The sequence below is a fragment of the Genypterus blacodes genome, unplaced genomic scaffold (genome assembly GCF_046128005.1).
Source record: "Genypterus blacodes isolate CSIRO-AG114 ecotype Tasmania unplaced genomic scaffold, CSIRO-AGI_Gbla_v1 ptg000064l_1, whole genome shotgun sequence".
Taxonomy (NCBI): domain Eukaryota; kingdom Metazoa; phylum Chordata; class Actinopteri; order Ophidiiformes; family Ophidiidae; genus Genypterus; species Genypterus blacodes.
This window is the reverse complement of record NW_027466876.1, coordinates 477,350-497,915: the sequence shown is the minus strand read 5'-3', so window position 1 is coordinate 497,915 and position 20,566 is coordinate 477,350. Positions and strand designations below refer to the sequence as shown.

At 42.2% G+C, this 20,566-nt stretch overlaps 2 protein-coding genes and 2 long non-coding RNA genes across 4 annotated transcripts; all 4 read right to left on the bottom strand.

Moving 5' to 3' along the window:
* Positions 1 to 465: 465 nt before the first annotated feature.
* On the bottom strand, positions 466 to 2,991 carry LOC143004164 (uncharacterized). Its single transcript, XR_012963946.1, has 7 exons — positions 2,907 to 2,991; positions 1,756 to 1,826; positions 1,582 to 1,660; positions 1,395 to 1,476; positions 1,221 to 1,311; positions 1,034 to 1,139; positions 466 to 942 (listed from the first exon to the last, which is right to left on the bottom strand). It is a non-coding gene; the product is annotated as an uncharacterized LOC143004164 (long non-coding RNA).
* Positions 2,992 to 5,320: 2,329 nt separating this feature from the next.
* Positions 5,321 to 6,116, bottom strand: LOC143004180 (uncharacterized). The gene is made up of 3 exons (XR_012963947.1): positions 6,060 to 6,116; positions 5,868 to 5,939; positions 5,321 to 5,756 (listed from the first exon to the last, which is right to left on the bottom strand). It is a non-coding gene; the product is annotated as an uncharacterized LOC143004180 (long non-coding RNA).
* A 5,436-nt stretch (positions 6,117 to 11,552) lies between these two features.
* msgn1 (mesogenin 1) lies at positions 11,553 to 11,984 on the bottom strand. The gene has a single exon (XM_076154889.1). The coding sequence runs from the start codon at positions 11,982 to 11,984 to the stop codon at positions 11,553 to 11,555; it is 432 nt and encodes a 143-aa protein (XP_076011004.1).
* Positions 11,985 to 13,331: 1,347 nt separating this feature from the next.
* gen1 (GEN1 Holliday junction 5' flap endonuclease) lies at positions 13,332 to 20,398 on the bottom strand. The gene is made up of 13 exons (XM_076155036.1): positions 20,017 to 20,398; positions 19,736 to 19,934; positions 19,406 to 19,582; positions 19,179 to 19,289; positions 18,950 to 19,023; positions 18,434 to 18,519; positions 18,137 to 18,287; positions 17,692 to 17,728; positions 17,533 to 17,613; positions 17,323 to 17,453; positions 17,176 to 17,237; positions 15,798 to 15,947; positions 13,332 to 14,907 (listed from the first exon to the last, which is right to left on the bottom strand). Exons 1-13 carry the CDS (start codon positions 20,175 to 20,177, stop codon positions 13,517 to 13,519), a joined length of 2,811 nt encoding a protein of 936 aa, XP_076011151.1. The 5' UTR covers positions 20,178 to 20,398; the 3' UTR covers positions 13,332 to 13,516.
* Positions 20,399 to 20,566: the final 168 nt, after the last annotated feature.

The window sequence follows — 20,566 nt, the reverse complement described above, 5'->3', positions numbered from 1 at the left end:
GGGACGAGTCCGCCTACAGGCGGGAGATTGACCGTCTGATGAATTGGTGCAGGCAGAAAAATCTGGAGATTAATGCTCTGAACACAAAGGAGATGGTTGTGGATTTCTGACTCAACGCAGCCCCGCCCACTATCATTCTGTGTGACTCCCCAGCTGACACCGTGGAGTCCTTTCGATTCCTGGGATCCATCATCTCCCAGGACCCCGGGCTCAACATCAGCTCCCACTTGCTGAAGAAGTTCAACCTGCCAAAGACAATGATGGTGCACTTCTACTCTTCCATCATTGAGTCCATCCTCACCTCCTCCGTCACAATCTAGTTTGCACACAAGTAAAATATGAATGAACTATGTACAGGAACACACTTACAGTAATGTATTAAAGAGGCATGTACCGGACTGTTACACAATTCAATGTATTTACCTCAGACTGATAACTGTTAAATGGAGAGAACATTCAGACCACTCAAGGTTTAAACAATAAGTTTATAATTGTGGAGTAAACACATTTGTTAAGAACAAGTACTACAACATACAAGTACGAGGAAAATAAAATAAAAGGCTTGATATGAATTGATGGTAATAGTTTTCTTTTTAAGAAAACAGAAATTGTGAGACTTTAGCTTACAATACATTGCTGTCAGCAGCCAAGTGCACAAGCGGCAGCCAAACTAAGGTCAGACTCATACAGATACATAAATAAGGGGCGGGGCCTTAGAGAGGGACTGACAACGTTGGGGAGAAACTGTAGTGTCCAGTCTGGTCCAGCAGTGAGCAGGCTGAGCATCGACTCAGTTAACATGGTCCAGAGCAGCAGCAGCTCCTCTCCCAGCCGGAGGTACTGCCGGCCCTGCAGGGGGGCGTTGACCGTCGCGGGTGAGGTGCGGCAAGGTGAAGAGGGAGCTGCTCTCTGACGTGCTGCCCAGCAGACGACTCGCCCAATCTGTAAGAGATGAAAACACAGATCATCACTGTGATTCTTCAGAGCTTTGCTGAAACATGTAAAGCGTTGTCAGGACGATGGGTTACTTCACTAGTGGGCGGTAGAAGCATGGTCCGATGGGAGACTGCAGCCGGTGCCTCTGACTCGGAGAACTTCAAAATCTTCTTCTGCTCTTGTTGGTCGTTGAGCAATGCTCCCTGGGGAAAACATCGAACACAGAGGCTCAAACCCTGCATGTGTAGATGTAAAGCCTGATGTGTGAACAATGTCTGGCTCACCTGTCCAAGAATTTCAGACTGTTTCCTTTAGCGCTGTAGGTTCTGAGCTGCCAAGGTCCTGAGTGACGCTTCTTTGTTTAACTATGACACCCTGCAACACAGTAACAGTGACTTAGCAACATAAATTAGATCTGCCGCAGGAAATGCAGTAAAGTTTGCCGACACATACTTTACCTCTTAGCGATCATTGCGGCTGGATCGGGAGCATCCATCGACTCGGGGGAGCCAACATGTCCAGGTCCAAGCCTTCCATCGCCTTTGAGACACAGACAAAGATACAATGAGTGAATGAGGGATGAGGAAACCTTCCCTACATTAGATCAAGGATGTCCTCAGTTCAGTCGTCTTAACCGTAACATACCTGTGTGGTGACTGGCGTCCTAGGTTGTGTATCAATGGCAAACAGCTTCTCAACCAAGTTAGTAAACTCGGCAACAATGCTGGAGTGAAATGACAGACACACAAAGCGCGTCAAAGCTGATGGTGAGATATTGTGCAGCTCAGCCACCAGACGGCATGACTTCTAAGCATTTACCTCTGTGTCAGCGTCAGCATCATCACACCGATGTACCGCCGCTTAGTCCCTGGGTCACCGAACCACCAACCCTGGAAAAGGTGAAGAAAACAGACAGATGTCAGCAAAATGATCCGGCTTTATGCCAAAGCAGAGAATTTCAAGCTCAACATGCCACATGAAATGAAATAAATTAAATGAAAATAAAGTTATTTAAATGTAATTTAATCTAATAAAGGACATTTAAGTTAACACAAGTTAATACAATAAAATACAAAATACATTAAAAACATTTAAATACATATAATTAAAGTTATAAATATATTAATAAAACAAAATAAAACAATGAAATAAAATCGTTTGGATTCGGCTCCGTCATGGAGCAGATATGTTTATGTTGGAGAGCAGCAGGGGTATTCAACTACATTTTTAAGAGCGCCAGTAGAGAACATTTCTCGGAGCAAAGGTCTGGAAGATCATAATGTATAATAACTGTACATAACTGTGTAGTGTGATATTTAAGTAGCCCGTTGTATCAACATCCGCTTGTAATCAATACCTGACTGTTAAATCAAATGAATTTAGTACGATTCAAAAACGTTTTGACAATATTCATTGTCACGTAACATAGAACATATATGTACCAAGTTAAAGTAGGGCTGCATTTCAAAATATAATTCAGCATGTTCTAATAAAATGCCCAACTTATATAAAATAAAGGAAGCAAATTCTTGAATCTCCCATTTTCTGTTTCACATCTTGTCTCAACTGATTTCACAGATAATAAATCTCAACACAAAACGAGGAAAGAATAATACCAGCAGCTATGAGGGAACATTGAATGTGCGGATCCCGGTGGACTCGCTCACATTGGTCTCTAAGACCACTTGTTTTCTACGATCTCACTTCAGATTTTAGCTGATGTTTTGTCTCATAATGCTGTTTCACATTGGCACTTTAAATACGGAACACCGATTCTGAACAAGTATGTCGACCACACAATTTTGGAGAGCACCATTTTGTCTCCCTTTCTCCGCCTCACCCCTATTTCTCAACTTTCTCCGGCTCAGTCGTCTGTATATCTCTTAGTTTCAACACACGTCAGAAAAATGTTCCGACTTTATGCTAAAGCAGATAATTACAAGCTAAAGCACAACAACATTTTCACTTACCTGTGTCGCTCTTTCTTTTCCGCTTCCGTCTTCAACTTGGCTCTCTGACTCAGCAATCACCTGTCTGGTTGGAGAGTCACACTTTTTACCGCCAAAAGGCACAAACCTGATTGGCTTGAGTAGTATCACGTGGGATGGCTTAACTCGCATGCAATTGGTCTCTGAGTTTTTCCTCGCTAAACCATTACCGTAGACGTCACCTGTCTGCGTGGAGCGTCACAATTTTTTCCCGCTAAAAGGCACAAACCTGATTGGCTTGAGTAGTATCACGTGGGATGGCTTAACTCGAATGCAATTGGTCTCTGACTTTTTCCTCGCTAAACCATTACCGTAGACGTCACCTGTCTGCGTGGAGCGTCACAATTTTTCCCGCTAAAAGGCACAAACCTGATTGGCTTGAGTAGTATCACGTAGGATGGTTTTAACTCGCATGCAATTGGTCACTGCGGTTTCCTCGCTAAGCCATTACCGTAAAAACTGTAAAAGCGGCGCCGGTCATAATAGAAGAGCCCCGTCTTTTAAACCATAGCCTTGATTAGATTCAGGAAGCTTGTTACGCTGAATGTAACAACAGTAATTTGTTAAATGAAATATAAATGGTGCCTCATTTACATAGAATAAAATACATAGAATAAATCTGCAATCAAAAGGAATCACAGAGAGTTTCAGTCAAAACAAGAGACAAGTCAATACTTGCGCGCGCGCGCGTGTGTGCGTGTGCCTTGCTTCCTCATTAGCTGCTGTGGAGGCTGCAGGTGGAGGACTACAACATCATCCACGCACATCCCCACCTCTGCTCTAAATCATCCAGAAATGCAGTATATAGTCTTCAATTTCTAAAAGAGAAATAGTAAAAGGTTGTCAATAACTTCTGAACTTGCCACGATGAATTTACAGATCTCGGGGGTCGGTGTCACATTTCTGCGTTTGTTATGCGTTTCCCCTCACAAGCAACTTCCCGTTTTTCAGACACGCAACAAATCATATTCTCACAATCCTCACAAAAGATTTCACGGTCATCCTAGAGAAATACACAGACATACAGTCAAGACATTTTGATTAAAAAAGGATTTATTGTTCAAATAGCTGGGTATAATGTACATAGATCTGTAGTACAGACGGTCCTTTGGGAAGAATGAGAACATAAGATTCAAATGTCATGATCTGTCCTTGTTACTTTACTATCTAATGTAGATTAAAAAAAGGTAAAGCACAGAAAAACATTCAAAATGTGCAGTTTTCAGACAAAGACAGACAGACATTGTGTTCCTCTTTGAATAAATTGTAGAAATTTGTTGAGAACTTAAGATTAGAGTGCTGGGCAGTATGAAAACAAATACTTCTTTGTGGGTCTCACCGTCTATAGAGGCCGTGAGAAAAAATGATCTAAAAATACATTGATTTTTACAAGGATGACACAATGCACCAATGTGAGACTTGAAACTAACAAAAGACAACAGGGAATCACAACTACCATCCAACTGACAAATGTAGATCTTTGCTCAAATGAAATGTAATGATGTGACTGAACACCACTTAGTCATGTTATATCAATCATTTGTTGACTGGGGTGTATACACATAGTATTTGTATGGACTTAGAAAATAATGACAGAAACAAGAAGCTTAATAAATCCTGAGTAAGTTCATAATTGTACAGGAACTGCATTGCACACAATTATTTTGTTACTTAGTGTATACACAGGTACATGTTTGTCTAAGCTTATTCTGAGGCATCACACAAATTAGTGAAAAGGAATTTCTCCGTTAATTAACCCACGTTTGGCTCTTTAGTGTGAACTCTATGCTCACAGTTGCGCAGAATGTTTGTTGTGTAGAAGTGTAGAAATGAAAGCTATACACTGTGCTCTCTCTGGCAGAGGCTTAACAAGGCTGGTAACTGGATCTGCAAATGGAATGTAGACTTGATTTGTAAATAATTGTAACATAATATTCAAAATAATTTGTTTCATACGGCAGGACAAGACTTTTTGTGATGCTACAATTTTCAAAATGACCAAGATGGTGAATGGATTTGGACGTAATCTACTATTGTAACTGTCAAAACGTACAGTATTTTTGTGCGATCTGGCCAAAAAGTTGATACTTAAGCACCAAAGTGACAGAATGACAAACAACAACTCAACACTGAGAAATGGGAGGAAATCACAAGGTGCCTGATTTTTAAAGTTAACAAAACAGATGATGACACAGAAAGGGCGAGTGATGGGATGTGGAATACACGATCTTTCAAACAGTCGCCACCTAAACTTGATTGCTAATTTTCAAAGACAAATACTCTTAACGTAAACATCTTGGGCTCAAGTTGTGCATGAATGAACAAGAGTCTCCCTTCCATAGGTCCATGTGCAGTGGTATGGGTGTACCTAAACTATACAAGGAGCAGATGGATGTTGCCGTCCTGTCATTGCCATTAAGAGTTCATCTGAAGTTACGCAAAGTGTTTGGATTTGATGAGTCCCAATCGAGGAAATGCAAGAGTCCTTTAGCGACAATCCGTTTAATCCTTAGTAGACAGTGTGCCGCCGTGTTAGTGTAAAGTCCCTCGATGGAGGTTGAGATGCTTTTGGAGAACTGTTTCTTCAGTTCTTCACATATTCAGTGCACTCCTTTAAGTTAAAGTTAGGTTATGATTCTGTTCCAGGCAGTGTCAGTGTCGCATTTCATTGTCAATGAGGCTCTCCTCACCAGACTGGAAGTCCTCGTTCAGGCCATTCCCGACATTGATTATTTCCCCGTCCTGCGAGGGTCCCTTGCCATCTTCCTCACCGCTGACTGAACTGCCTGCCTCCTCTGAATTTGGGTCTTGAAGTACCAGAGCAATGTACATCTGGCGGAAAGGAGAATGAACAGAAAAGCACATTAGAATCGAGATACACAGACTCCTAGCAATCATTTATGTTACTTGACTGTCATACAATAAGCACATCCAGATACTCACTGCTGACTTGTTGGAGGCTGGGGCACATACTACCTGCCCATTCTCAACCCCATCCACATCCTGGGTGTCGATCTGAGACAGAAAACATGTCGTTTACATGAGCAGCTGAATATAATACCGGTCTGAAATGTTGACATGATTTAATTGGACAACATGAAAGACAAGCAAATAGTAGACTGACAAGTGTATTACCTTGTAATTGTGAGTACTCAGATATTTAAAATGTCCAAAGCAGACATGAGAGAGGCAGATCATGATTGTGATAATCAGAACTATGATTGTGAACATGGACGTTCCAGCTGTAATCCCTGTAAAGAACAAACATGTTGGGACTTTGCCACACTGAAGACCAAGTTGCCAGAGCTTAACACTTTTGAGAATGTGATGGGACACACGTGGCCAGTAGATGGTGCCCTCTTCTTACCCGAGCAAATAGTTGAGAAGAACAGTAGCCAGAAGAGGCAGAGAATTGGAGCAGCTACCACTTGGTTGACAGCTCCAGAATGGATCTTCTTGTCCAGTTTTGATGGAAGGTAGGCATAGTACATGTTATACCTGTCTGCCAAGTGTTTCAGCAGCATGTACATCAGTCCTGCTCCGGGGGAGAAGACAGTCAATGGACGTAATCCTATTAAACTGGTTGATAAGCTATTGGCTGGACTTCCTAGGGCCTGGAGAGAAGTTAACTGTATTGTGTAGTTGCCACCCCAGGAGACAACAACAGTCAGTCTGTTATCATCAAGCACAGGGAGCAACAAGAAAAGGGGCAGCAGAAGTGAAGTGAACATGTTGATCAGAAGGGGGAAAGACAGACAAAGGAGAGGGAGAATGCAAAACCTTTCTCCGACTATCTATCACAAGGATTAACTATAGAAAGTAACTGTTTAGGTCTGCGATTCCTGAGCAGCCCAGTGAGTAGAATCCTTGTTTGTGTGAGCAGAACAAACAACATGTGAATAATAAAGGATTCTTGAGTCTGAGTCTAAATTAGCACCACATTATGGATTCAAAAAGCTTGAAAATGCGGAGTCACCGAGTGTTATCCTTTGCAGATGATGTCCTCCTTTTAGACATGCTACTACTGAATATGTAAAAGTATGTCAAAAGTATTAGTTCTGTGCATCTTTGTCACGGTCAAATGTGCACTTTGAAATACGAAAACATTGAAGTCACACACTCTGTTACTAAGCGACAGTAGCATTCTCTGCAATGACATCTCTCAGGCTTGTTTGTGAAGGAACAAAAAGAGAACTTGAGTTTATTTTTTATTTTATTTTCTTTCTCCACGACTACGTCATTGCTCGACGTTCTCATTCAACACATTCACAAATTCACAAAAGTGATGTTAATGACAGTAAGTAGAATATTGATTACACTTCAAAACACAGTTCAGTTAGCCTTAACCGAAGTAAATACTAATGGATTTTCCTGTGCGTTATAAAAGATAAAGATAAATATATATTTCAGTATACTAAGCTTTTGCAATGCATTTTCCTTACAATAGATTGCTGAAGACAAACAGTAACGTTTCAAACAGCAATACGCATCGTATCTTCAAATAGCTGCACATTAACCATAAAAATAGGACATCAAATACTTGTGAAGTACTGTCAAATGTGTAAGTATGTTCAACAATATTTTCTTCACTGTTTGTTGAGGTTATAATACAACTTTTCCATAAAACAAAAGGAAAGATTAGGGAGGTCCAAGGTGAGCTACACACTGTGCACTCGTCTCTTCTCTCTCTCTCCTCTATATTTTTTTTACCCATGGTCACCCATTTAATCTTTATTAAGAACGATGAAAACGTATTAAGGCTCACAGGGTGACAGCAACAAGAACCACAGGACATTTTCAAAAAACTCTTACAAGAACCTCGACTTTACCAACAGTAATTCATTATCTTTATAAATAACATCATGTTGTAATGCCTTTACCTTGTTAAGATGTGAGGCATTGGACGTCTCCTTGGGCAACAAATGATGTCATAACATCACTTAAAAACCTTTTATGACACAAGCTGATTCAATTACTCTGGAATTTCTTTGAGTGCCCCCCATTCTACAGAACAAGCGCTTTGTTATTGGTTTAGGGCAGGCTGTATTAAAAGCGTCGGCCACCAGGGGGGCCTGGCCACCTCTGGCCTCTGCCAGGTGGGGGGTGTGGCGGAGGAGAGACTGGTCCATTGTGGTAGCTGTGTAAAAGGATGAAATCACACATTGGATTTTTGGCTTTGGCCAATAGGGGGCACACTCTGATAAGAGTAGCCGTCTCTGTGCTGCTGCATTAGGAGACGCTCTCCCCTGTGTGCACCTTTGAGAGGTAAACGTACCAACAAACGTCTTTTCCTTGATTATTCCATGCACTGTTCTTAGGTCTAGCATTAAGTAAAGGAGAAGTTACTGAGCTACTTTTATATACTCACTGCACAAACACACAATTACATTAAAAGATTGATTTTGAAGGGAAGAAACAGGTGTAAGCAGAGCCTCAGATGAGCAGGTGAATTTTTAAAAAGTCTGGAGGTCTATAAGCTCTTACCCTCTTGGGCCTCGGGGGTGGAAGTGGCGTGGGTGCCCAGGGGGAGGCATGCCACGGCCTCGGAGGTGAGGAGGGCGCCCTCTGAAACCCGGATGACCCAGTGGAGGAGGAGGAGGACCGTGCCTATACAGAAGGAGAAGTGCAAACAACAGCAAATTAAAGCTAACAACCAACTCAGTGACAAGCAAGAGTCTACCACCAGATTTAAAACCCCCATCTTCCTGTTTCCACCTCTCACCTCGAGTTCTGCTCATGATCTTGTGGACAACTTTGCACTTTGCACTTGACTGTACAGCATCGTTGCCACAATCCTTAATAAGCCCTATTGTCTGTGTTTTGGTTTGGCTTCACAGAGGGAAAACAACAGGGGTGGGGTGGATACCTGCGCATGGGTGGGAAGGGGCCTCTGTGGTGCATAGGAGGAGGTGGGGGAGGAGGGGGGCCCATGTGCATCGGTCCACCTCGACCCCTATGGCCTCTAGGACCTGGGTACGGCCGCATCCTCCCAAATCCTCTGCATGGGGAAACACAGGAATGACTATTGATCGATGCAAAAAGAAAATAGGCATTTCAGGCATTTACACTACAGGAAGTTCACAATGACTGAAATGTATTTTAAGAAGGATTCAAGATCGGAGAATATCTGCTCTAATATATGAAATCTAGAATATAACACACGTCAAAAGTCAGTGTGTTAAAAGTCTTAATTACCGCATAGGTCCACTCATAGCTCCATTCTTTGCCCGGCCCCTTCCGTGTCCGGGTGGACCGAAGCTTTTCATCATGCCCCGCCCACCACGCATAGCACCCCGACTCATCCTCATCCCTCGCCCACGGCCTCTGAACCCACGACCCCTGCGGAAAGAAGGAAAAGTGATGAAATTGAACTGAACAAACACCAACAGCACAAACTCTTCTTTCGTGTTGCATTTTTTGTCATATTTCATGCCTGAAGGAGCACAGCAACTCTCTGGCATTCTTGTCTAGGAGGATGATGAAGGAGCTTGTGTCTACTACTAAAGTCTTCCACATATACATCAACGTAGCAGGACGTATGAGACCACAGGACTCACCTGCCTTTGTTTTCTAGAATGGACCTCTCAGATTCATCCTTGGACGTCTTTGAAGTTTCTGTCATCTTGTCTTCTCTCTCTGGGTCCATCTGAAAATCATTCACATGTCAATATTTGGATTCTACTACAATGGCAAGCTCTTCAAACTTTTTTTAAGATGGCAAATATCAGCATAATTTCAGGTAACAATAAAAATCAATCACTATGTTTACATCCAAGAAATACTCAGGGATTCTTCAAATGTAAGTCAATTGGTAAGTCAATATTTGTGTATTCGGAGTAACAGACCTAAAATTATACAAATGTAAATCAATGTACTTAAGTATGTTAATGCCCCAACTGCTTACAATCTGCATAAGCACATCTCTGTGTGTGTGAATTTCCTCGCCTACCATACTTTCTCCATTAAGCCGAGTCAGCAGGTCATGTGTATTCATCCATCTATGTATACGGCTTACTCCACTGTGTTGCCTTCATGGCTTATAAACTGTGTTTGAGTGGGATGTTTGGAGTGAGATCAGAACAATTGTTGGAATTCCTCTGCTTGATCATCATAGACACAGGCAGAAAGTTGTTATTACATTAAATGTATCATTAAGACTATGTATAATGCGACATTAAGGCATGTATCAAAGCCTGACAGGGACAAATGGCAGGATCAGTCTGACAGATCGATCGCTGACAGGCTATAAACTATTGCAGTACTTGTTTTAATATACGTAGCTTTCCCTTGCAGTACTTGTTTTAATATACGTAGCTTTCCATAAGCAGAAATAAGCACAAATACGAGTAACTGACTTCCAAAAACTCTTAATGACTTCACTCATATTGTCAATTGGCATAATCAGACATCCCTGATTGACAATCAACTGCACAGAAGGCTGCTGAGTGTCATGGAAACGCGCAAACCCTCCACATGCAGGATGTTTAGAAGGGATCTTCTTAATATTCAACAGTCAAGCAAACCACATCCAAAAATCGATATTTTTGTTTTCCTAAATCTGCGTGTAAGATGTTAATAATCTGAAAATAATCATAATTCACACAGATAAAAGGCCAAGTGGAGCAAGCTGTGTCCAAAACAGCCACGTCAATTCATAATGAATAATATTTACATACATATTACACGCCCAGTGGAATCATTTAAATGAATTCAGAAAGGCAACAGATACGTCTCAAAACAAATGTGCGTGTGTTGACGATATCAACATGCAAGGGGCGTTCCTCATTTACAAACGAGTAAAAATGACTTACTTATATTGGCGCCACAAGCGAGGTAAAATGAAAAAGTGAAACAAATATTTCCCCTACTTCCTAATAAAAATAAAAAAATGCTTAAAGATAAAAATATACAATAGATTCCACAATTTCCTCTATTCTGTAGCGCGTAGAAATGGCGGCTTGATCAGACTACATACATCCAGATTTGGATGTCTTTGTGGATGATACACAGGGAGAAAGACCACGCCCCACGGAAGCGATACTGCCCGCTGATAGGCTCCATCTGCGAGTCCTTAACTATTGTAGCATTCCTATTGGTGGAGGCAGAGTGACGTATGCGCCACTTGTAGTAATCGGCGTGTAAACGACTCGTTAATGAATCAGGCCCACAGAAGGTCGAAACGTCACACACATTTATTGTGCTTTGAATTGAGCATTTTTCAAAATTATTTGAGCTGACACATTATGTAACATAGTGATTTAGTTTAAACAGAATAAAACTCAAAAAATAATATTAAAAGACACACATTATTTAGGGTGTGATAGAATCTAAGAGGACACAGCAAAACTTTTAACTACTATGCAGCTACAAAAATAGAAGTAATTCCAAATTCATTGATGAATACAAAACAGGAACAGAAAAAAACACAGAATACAAAACACCGTACACGTCCAATAAAACTCTGAATTCATAATGCAAACAAAAAAAACCTTATATACAAAATATGCCAAGTGTCCACCGCGCAATATTTACATCAAGAAATTGGCACAAAAAGAGACGAACACAACGTAAAAATGAAATGTTAAGTTATGATGAAGATTTTGCGTAAAAGTGTTCCGTTTGCGCTTTTTACGCACGGCCCAGGATGTCTGAAAGTTTGTTGATGTATTCAATCGTGTATTTGAGCGTTTGTATCTTGGTCAGCGGCTGGCCTCTCTTGCTGTAGTCCGGCGGCAGGTAGTCCCGGAGATGATGCAGAGCTTCTGCAAGGCTTCTCATCCTCATCTTCTCCCTTTCGCTGGCCTTCATGCGCCTTTTAATGGACATTTTGGGTTTGTGTTGTCTTTGCGCCGTACCGGCTCTGCGTTCCGTGAAGGCAAACGAGAAGTCCTTGAACTCCTCATGTCCGTTGGGGAAGGAACACATCTCAGGTGAAGAGCACAGGGGCTCCAGCGAGGACTCCGGTGAGGAGCCCTGAAGGGAATCTTGTTCATCTCCAAAACTGCTCTCCCGGATCTTCCACTCAGAAAAGATCTTAGCTGTGACCTCCTCCAGGTCCATGTTGGAAAATTACCTGAAACCTTCAGAAGTTCTTCAGCGAGCAGGAGCGGGGGAGTCGAGGATGGGGATGAGGTCAGTTCTGTCAAAGCGTTTTTATATAGAAGCAGATCTCCGGAGGTTTATGGGTTCACAGCTCAGGCGGAGGGGGGAAAAAAAGTTCAAAGAAGATCTTAAGTGCCAAAATGTGCGACCTTCCCCGAAGGACGTCGTTCGTTATCACATGGGTGTGAATAAGGCCAAATAGGCGGATAATGTGATAGAAAGAAAAATAATTAGATTCCTTTTGTGGGGGAATTACTCTTTAAAGTCTGCACGACGACAATTCTCAGTTTGATGTGAGGTGCGTAATGAAGGAATGAGAGGATACCGTTTCACCTGGAAGCTTCACACTCCGCCACCAAGTCAGCCAAACATGTGTGTTCAAGTCTGGGAGGCTGATAGTCAAATAGAGGCTCATTCTTTCTTTACTTCTACATATTGTTTTGTTTAAAGCAATAGAAAGTTAAAGAATAAGCAGCAGCGACCATGATCCTCTCCGATTACCCATTACGTCATTACAAAGCCTTAATCATTTAATATATCATCCATGATTGTACTTAAGTCATGTTTATCTCTAAATTAGAAGGGGACGAAATCAAAATTCAATGCTGTGACTTCTTTCCAGTAGTTTCAACTGTTTAGGGATTTAGTTTCAACCCTTGTTTGAAGAAAAAATACAATTTAAGACCCAATACTGGATGAGTAGTGAGGATGGATGTTTGTGCAGAGGATGCAGCTGTCAAGGGGCTCTCCCCAGACCTTTCATGTCTGAAAAGGTGTGTAAGGCCTCACTCGTGATCAAGGGGGACCAACACTGGTGAGCAGTAAAACCAACAGCTCAGCGTCCTCCGTGCTTTTCTCCCTTTAGCTCTGGGTAATGACATCTTCATCATCATCAGCAGGATACACATCTCGGTGAAAGATCAGCGGGATTAGTCGAGAATGACCTGGCACATTATTTGCATTAGCTATTTGAGAATCGCAGCAAGTTAGAACATCTACATAGTGGAGATGTTAGCACTTTAAAAAGGTCACAGCTACGCTTCAAAACCAATTAAACTCTTCTGAACCCCATTGGTGGATCTATGCTAAGTGGTTTTGTGTATTCAAGCGTTGTTCAAATCCAGATGACTTTATTTTAAAATCTATAGAAAATGCCAGTATTTCCAAAGAATAAAAACAGAATAAACATCGTCATAAAGTGATTAACGTGTTTTTAAGGGGAGAATGAAATGTCTAAGAGGTCGCAAAATAGTATAGAATGGAACATTGTGGTCTGATTCTACAAACAAATTATTTATTTCTGCAATTACATGATCACTGGTTGAGCATCAAGGTTTTCACAACAAACTGCGATAATCAATGTTACAGCTTTAATGATGTTAAGAGTTATAAGGATTACTATTCTTCCAGTTACACTAAAAACTATAAATAAAACATAATAAAATCCATATAAAAATGCATTTGCGTTCTACCTAATCTATATCTTGGCCTCACTTCAGCAGTTTCAGTCTCAGTCTCTCTGCTAGTGGCAGTGGGCTCTCACTGCAAATCACAGAGTCATCGCTATCCGAGATTGGGATTGGAGAAGCTGGTATCTGAGGGAACGCAGCACCGTCCGAGCCTGCTGCCGCCGGAGCATCTCTGCTCTTAGCTACCATGGCTACAGGGATGCTGCTTAGCCCGTCGCTGACACTGTGGCTCCGAGGCTTTGGCCCCGATAACTTCAGGCCTTGACCTGAGCTCAGCGTTGCTTTAGGTTTGGGTCCAGACACATCTGAACGATAGCTGCCCTTGATCTTGCTCGTGGGTTTGTTTTTAGCCTTTCTTCCGAGCCCCGACTGCTGGTTTTCCGTGTCGCTGTCGTCACTGGACGAACACACTCTGCTGCACACGCTCGTCTTGGATGTCTGAAGTGGCTTCCTGTCCTTGTCACCATGATTGGGGTCGGAGTGACACCTCTTATGTGGGACGATAGATGAGGAAAGGGCTGCCTTGACAAATTTATATTTGTGAGGATGCTTTTGAATTCCGTGACCTTTCTCCTTTGCCTTGCTTTGAACTGAAGACGTTACAATATCTGTGCTGTAATTTTCTGGTTCTACCTTACTTATCACATGTAGGCCTTTATCAGTGAGTGCGGCTCTTCTAACACAATGTTCCCTCCTTGACTGTTGACTGCCGTTGCTACCTTTAATAGAGATTTGTCCATGTGGTTTGGGTTTTGAGTTAGAGGTAGACGTTGGTTGTGGAGAAGCTACCTCATAGTTGAGTTGTTTAGTGACCACGTCATTGGATTTCATCTGGTTCATAGATTTGGCTGTGTTCTTCATGAGCACCCTGTCCCTGAGTGGACACTCAGTGTAACGCAGCTCTGGAACAGTTTTGAACTTTGCTACTTCGCTGTCACTTGAGCTTCTCTGCTTTCTGATTTCATTTCTTGTACCCGCATCGTCTGTAGTTTTCCTTTGATCGAATTCTGTGATGTGGTTTGTAGCTGCCGGCGGAGGAGGGGAGGACGTGAAAGACGAGGAGTCCCAGTTAATGTCGCTCAGGTGCAGAGCCTGGATGATAACAGAGTCGGATGGTGAAGCGGTAACCTGCGATTCAGCTTGAGACAGAGGCAACGCTTCATTTCCTTCAGATTTAGGGCTATCAACCAGTTCACTGTGGTGTTCTTTAGGATTTGAATGCCGTTTATGGGAGACTGGAGTGTCCAAAACCACTACAGGTTTTTCATTGTTTGAGATGACAGGGATCAGGCTCTGTGGTTGTGTGTTAGAATTTGCCAAGGAGGAACTCTGAAGTGTCATCTGAGCCAGGAGATCCGAAATACCATCACATGCCTCTGATGGCTTCTCCTTTTTACTCCTTGGTTTCTTCTCTGCAAGGGAAAAGAAGACGAAATGTCAGTATGTTTCCATTCATTCTACACATTTTTTTGCTGTTGGTAATTGCTGACTAAAAGTACTGGGAAATAAAATTGTTTGTGTGTCATTTGTGTGTCATTGTCAAAAATGTATGTATATTATTGCGACTTAGCAGAAGATCACACCGCGTTTTGTTGAATAATCCAAGAAATTCCAAAGTGTCTATTAACTTCTTCTTGCCAGTGGATGGGTGTTAAAGGGGAAGAGAGAGCTGTGTTAAGTGTGGGGAAATTACTTCCATGACATCATGGTGGTCTCCCTGTGTTGGTGCTAAAGAGACCCAAAGCCCTTCTGTGTTTATCAGGAAGGGGTTCGTTTCCCCCCCCCCCCCCCCCCCCCCCCCCCCCCCCATTCAATGCACATTTGAAAAACACAATTGTAGTCTTTAACAGGACTACAGAGTGACGGTGAAACATTTATCTTCTGTCATAACACACAACTGGATCTACTCTGCACGTGGTAAAGCTTTTCCGTATCAGTGGTGAGCTTTTCCTGGATATTAAGGAAGAGACCACAACCTGTATGAAGTGACAGTGCAGCCTGTGGGACAGACACCTCCGTTTTGCATCAAAGACTTTGGTGTGAACTAGCCGAGCTGCCAAACTCTACATGTTCAGGTGTCAGGGCTGCTGTAAGACGCTGCCTTAGTGTCTTTGATCAGGACAAGTTTGTCAACACAGTGTGGGAAGTCTTTGAGCTTGTCAAAGTCTGTGGGGGGGGGGGGGGGTTTGTGTTTTTGTTGGGGAAAAGAATTAACATTTGCTATCAGACATGGTAAATTTCCCGAGACCAAATCGCATCTTTTTAGGATAATCTGAGGGTTTACGTGAAGAAGTTGTCTTACTCTTGATTTTGCTCTCCTCTGCCAGAGCTTTGTCTCTCAAGTGGCGCTCAACCACCTCTGGGAACGCCACACGGAAGAGAGACTCTTCCTCCACCGTCCTCACTTCATGTTGATTCTCTGCAGGGTGATCCTCGGGAAATGTATAGTGTTCTGCGGGGGTAAATGCAAAGTCGCTCTCATTCAATAAAATTCTCTTATTAACCTGAAACTGGAGTTCAGATTTGGTATTTTACAGTAAGATAACTAAAAGGGAAACTGTAAAATTTAGATTTGACTCAGCCTAAAGGACTAAACGTAGATAGAGGACAGACAGAGGACAAAAGCACAACACCGCTGTGGAGAATGAGTGTAGCTGAACTATTCCTCGTCTAGCACGAAGAGCCAGATTAGATCCTTGCAAATAAATTCTCAGTACAACACAGTTACTTAAAAAAAACACTTACTGCAAATGATACCAGGATTTTAGAACACGTATAAATGTTGTCGATAAAAGAAATGCTGGGAATTTGTCTACATTGATTAAAAAAAGTTAAAAAAAAGTGTTTCTTATTCACTGTGAGATTTGTTTAAAGTTTTTAAGTGATTGTATTTCTCTATAATAAATCCTTAATTTACCTTTGAATATTCAAATTTTTTTATTAAATTGTTAACTATTTTGTCTCGATCGCAGTTGCCTTCAAACAGCTGTCTCTCTCAGAGCCGTCACACACATTAGTTGATTGGCTTGTTAGTGAGGTGGACTTTGATTTGACAGATTTCTCAGCCCGAGAGAGAGGAAGCCACTTTAGCACCTAGTGGCTGCTGCGACTGATCTGTCACCTCTAAACCTCACGGCCAGGCACTAACAGACACGCCGGTGACAAGCGCCCCCAAACCTCAACCCCGACTCCTACTGCAGCAGTCCTGACACTCGATTGTCACCCCGAGGAGGATTACATTTGTACACCTGGTCTAGAAGATAAAGGAAGATTTATCATGCAAGATTCATCATTTATCTGTTGAAAACGTGTCAAACCCCTAATTTACTGCTGAAGCGGTGTTAGCTAAGCGACACGTGGGTGGTGATACCTTTCTGCCTTAGTTGTTAAGTGACAGTGACACCGTAAATGTGAGCCCTGCCTAAGCAAATATTGGATCAATATCTGGATCTGGGCTTCACTCACTTTCATTCAAATTGGTGTCTTCAAAAATACTGACAATTACTGAATTCTTGCAATGTTCTGGATCTCATTAACTCTCCCATCTATCTACAGAATCCTCCTTAAGAGCTACTGTTTTTTGAGGTTTCTGAACTTTTGCTGACAAGTTAACAAACACTGATGAAAACAAATCCACCTTGATGGAGGTAAACTGTTCAGAATAAGTACATTAAACTCACCTGGTTTGCTCCAAATGACTTCGAAGCAAGCGACTCCATTCCTCACCCTTGGTTTCAATATTCTATAACAAACAAAATGTTAGAAAGTGTATGTGCAATAATAATAATATCATATTTATATAACATACTGTGTAGTGTCTCACTTACCTGAGAGGTTTGATTTGTGAAGACATCTCTCGCCCGTGACCTTTGTTCATCAGCTCTGTGTAGGTCACCAGAACTAGAACCTTCTCACTTGTGTAGAATTTTGGCCATTCCATTTTGTCATAAGCAAATTTCTGCCGAACACGAACACAAAGTCGTGTCAGTCCCGTCTACACACGGAACACGTCTGAGCACTTTGGATAAACCCCTTACCTGAATCTGCAGAATGTTTGGCTGTCTCCTCCTGAAATGTGCCACAGGTTTATCTTTGGAGATCAGGAACTCATTGATGATCTGCAAAACAATATATACATCAAAATCATGCACATTCTTATACCAGGTGTTAAACTGCTGATGATTAAAAAACTGTACCTCTGTAAAGGGAAACTGGTTACTTGCTAGAGTTTTCCTTAGAGAAAAGAATGAAATGAGAACACACATTTTGAGAATAATGTAGACGTAGTCAGAGAATAAAGTCAAATATGTATGTCATATCTCCTCATCAGTTTGAATAATAGATGTACGAGTGAATCAATTTCTTGCAGTGGTTTGTATGTAGAGAACATGAAGCTTTGAAGATCTCATCTTCTAAACAGAGCAAAGGTTTCATTGAAGTGATTGGCAAGAAACTGTAATGTCAAATTCACTAGTTAACAGGTCTTTTATTACTTTCTTAACTTCCTCTTTGGTGCCGTCTTTATTTTCTGCTTTGTTCATATTTATTGTGGCTTTCTGTGGTCCATTCTTTCAGCCTCGTTCACACTGACATGAACCATTGTTTAATTAAAAAATATTTCGCACAGACAAAGATGCTTACTTCCTAACGTTTGCCTCAAATGACGAGGCCTGCCGAGTCTGTTCGGATCTGTGCCAGTCACAGGGACACTGGTAATCAAAATCCTGAGGTTGACAGAATCGATTACTGTCACAAAGCACACAGCCGCTGCGTTCATGGGCCTTTGAAGAGCCTGAAAAAAAAAAAAACACCAGCCATAATCAGAAAAAAACATCTCTTCCATACTGTATGTTAGACACGTGTGAGACCTGGGCCCTTTGCTTTTGGCCTCTTAGTAGGACATGGAAGAGAGGTCAGAGGTCAAAGCATGGTACTCACCAGGATGCCTACAGATCTGGCAGTGAGGAACCTTCTTTCTAACTCCCTCAGACACACCTGGGTTCTCCTTTTTCCATTGCATGAACCTGTAGTGAGCAGAAGAGACGATTACACCACCAGGTACAAGGGAACACATTCAGATTATTTGCTCACATGTGAAGATGATGTAAACAGTAAACAGCTAAATGCTCTTCCACTTTATCTGCATTTTAATGACTGTCAAAGCTTTATAACCTGGTGATCCAACTCCCCGGAGTCTCAGTTTGTAGGTTTGGTTGGCACAGTGAATAAGACAGAAATGCAGAGTAACCCATATACAGCGGGTAAAATAAATATTGAACCAAGTCACCATTTTCCTCAGTAAATATATTTCCAAAGGTGCTATTGACATGAAATTTCCACCAGATGTTGGTAACAACCCAAGTAATCCATACATACAAAGAAACCAAAACAAATAAGTTCAGAAATTAAGTTATGTGTAATATTATGAAATGACAATCCTCAGCAGTTTCCTACCTCTGTAGAAGTGTTTGTCCTTGCAGCGCGAGGATCAGCCTCAGCGTTTGCTCTTTACCAACACCTGGTATTCCCTTTAGGAAGCATGGAAATGGAAATATTCATTCAATCTTTTGATGAGAACAATAATAAGCACACAAAGAGCAAAAGCTGAAGGTGAAAGTTTTTTTAAGATGCTTTGTTGACAATAAGAAAGGGATCAAACATCACCAGGATGTTCCCCTCATACCTTAGGAATGTAATCGCAGCCTAGCAGGATGGCCAAACCAACAAGATTCTCTCTGGAGAGATGGAGCTCAGTGTGCACCCGGGATGTCCTGTAACAATCCACCTGAGGGTCCTGGAGGGAGGACAAGGAGAGGAAGACAGTGATGAAGAGAAGATGTAGGATAAGAGAATTAGATGAAATTGATGATGAATGATTTTAACATCTTAAAAGATCTCTCAGCTCTTTACTTTAGTGTTCATGTTGAAGTTCCTGTAGACCGTCCGGGCTCCATACAAGAACGCGTCTCCATCGTTGGTGATGCAGCCGTCCACCAGGCCTTGAGAGTCCAGATAGGCACACATGGCCTCTGCCTCCCCGGCGGCTGTCACCCATGGGACACCCAGGTAGTCCAACATCTCTGCACACTACAGAGGCAAGACAAAGATGGAGTGTGATTGGGGTAAGAGACATAAACTTAAACCTTTGAAGCTTCTGATTGCATGATTCTGATTTGGTTTTGTCAATCTTGAACTGGACCTGGAACTGTATCAAAAGTCTGTGTTGAAGAAGCACCAAACCTCTCTAAGCACGGCATTGAAGCGCCCCCTGCTGGTGCTTTTGGGTTTGGGCGCAGCAGCGGTGGGTCTGGAGCCTCCTTGTCTGTTTTGGTTCCTCTTTTGCATTGTTTCTGCTTTCAGTTTGGGGGCTTCTCCCTCCATGACAAAGACCAGCTTCACCCCCATGAGTGTGAGGGACGACACCCGGAAAAACAAATTCCTTAGACACACAAAAGAGAGTCGGAAAATAAGCATTTCAACACCGAAACACTAACACAGCGGTTTTGGCGTATTAAGCGTACCTCAGATGGGGTTTGGTGACTCGTCCCATCATCGCTTGGACGTGCTGGGCTTCGCAGACCCATAAACTGAGGTCCACCGCCAGCGTCTTTCCGCTCAGACTATACAGCGGGACCGACTCACAAACCGGCTGCACGATAGACCACAAGTCCTGTACCCCCATTACGACCCGGGCCGACTGAGACTAGTTAAACTCGGGGGGGGGGGGGAGATGTTAGCACGTAAGCTAAAGCTACAGCCGGAGTTTTCAAATTGTGGCGCACTTAGGTTACGTACCAATTCCGTGTCATCCTAAGTATCCTACCTCCTTGTTGTGGGAATAATTGTCACTAAGTTGTGAAAAACAACAGCTAAACCCTACATATAATTAAAGTAATGTGCATAAACTAACCTCGTGTGTTTAATGTATTAACCTCAGCACTGACAACGTGCTATGAACGAGACAAGAGGAAAAGCGAGGGAGCGCTTCTGCGAAATGGAACGAGCCCCACCTTGCATCATGGAACGTCATATCAAAGCGTCGCTATATGCTTGTTACTATGGATACGACAG

What these genes read in the sequence shown, in the direction of transcription:
- msgn1 (XM_076154889.1), bottom strand. Translation starts at nt 11,984, where the DNA reads ATGGACCTGGAGGAGGTCACAGCTAAGATCTTTTCTGAGTGGAAGATC.
- gen1 (XM_076155036.1), bottom strand. Translation starts at nt 20,177, where the DNA reads ATGGGGGTACAGGACTTGTGGTCTATCGTGCAGCCGGTTTGTGAGTCG. An exon ending in GTCACCAAACCCCATCTGAG is followed by an intron (nt 19,935 to 20,016) that starts GTACGCTTAATA and finishes TGTGTGTCTAAG; the next exon opens with GAATTTGTTTTTCCGGGTGT. An exon ending in TCAATGCCGTGCTTAGAGAG is followed by an intron (nt 19,583 to 19,735) that starts GTTTGGTGCTTC and finishes TTGCCTCTGTAG; the next exon opens with TGTGCAGAGATGTTGGACTA.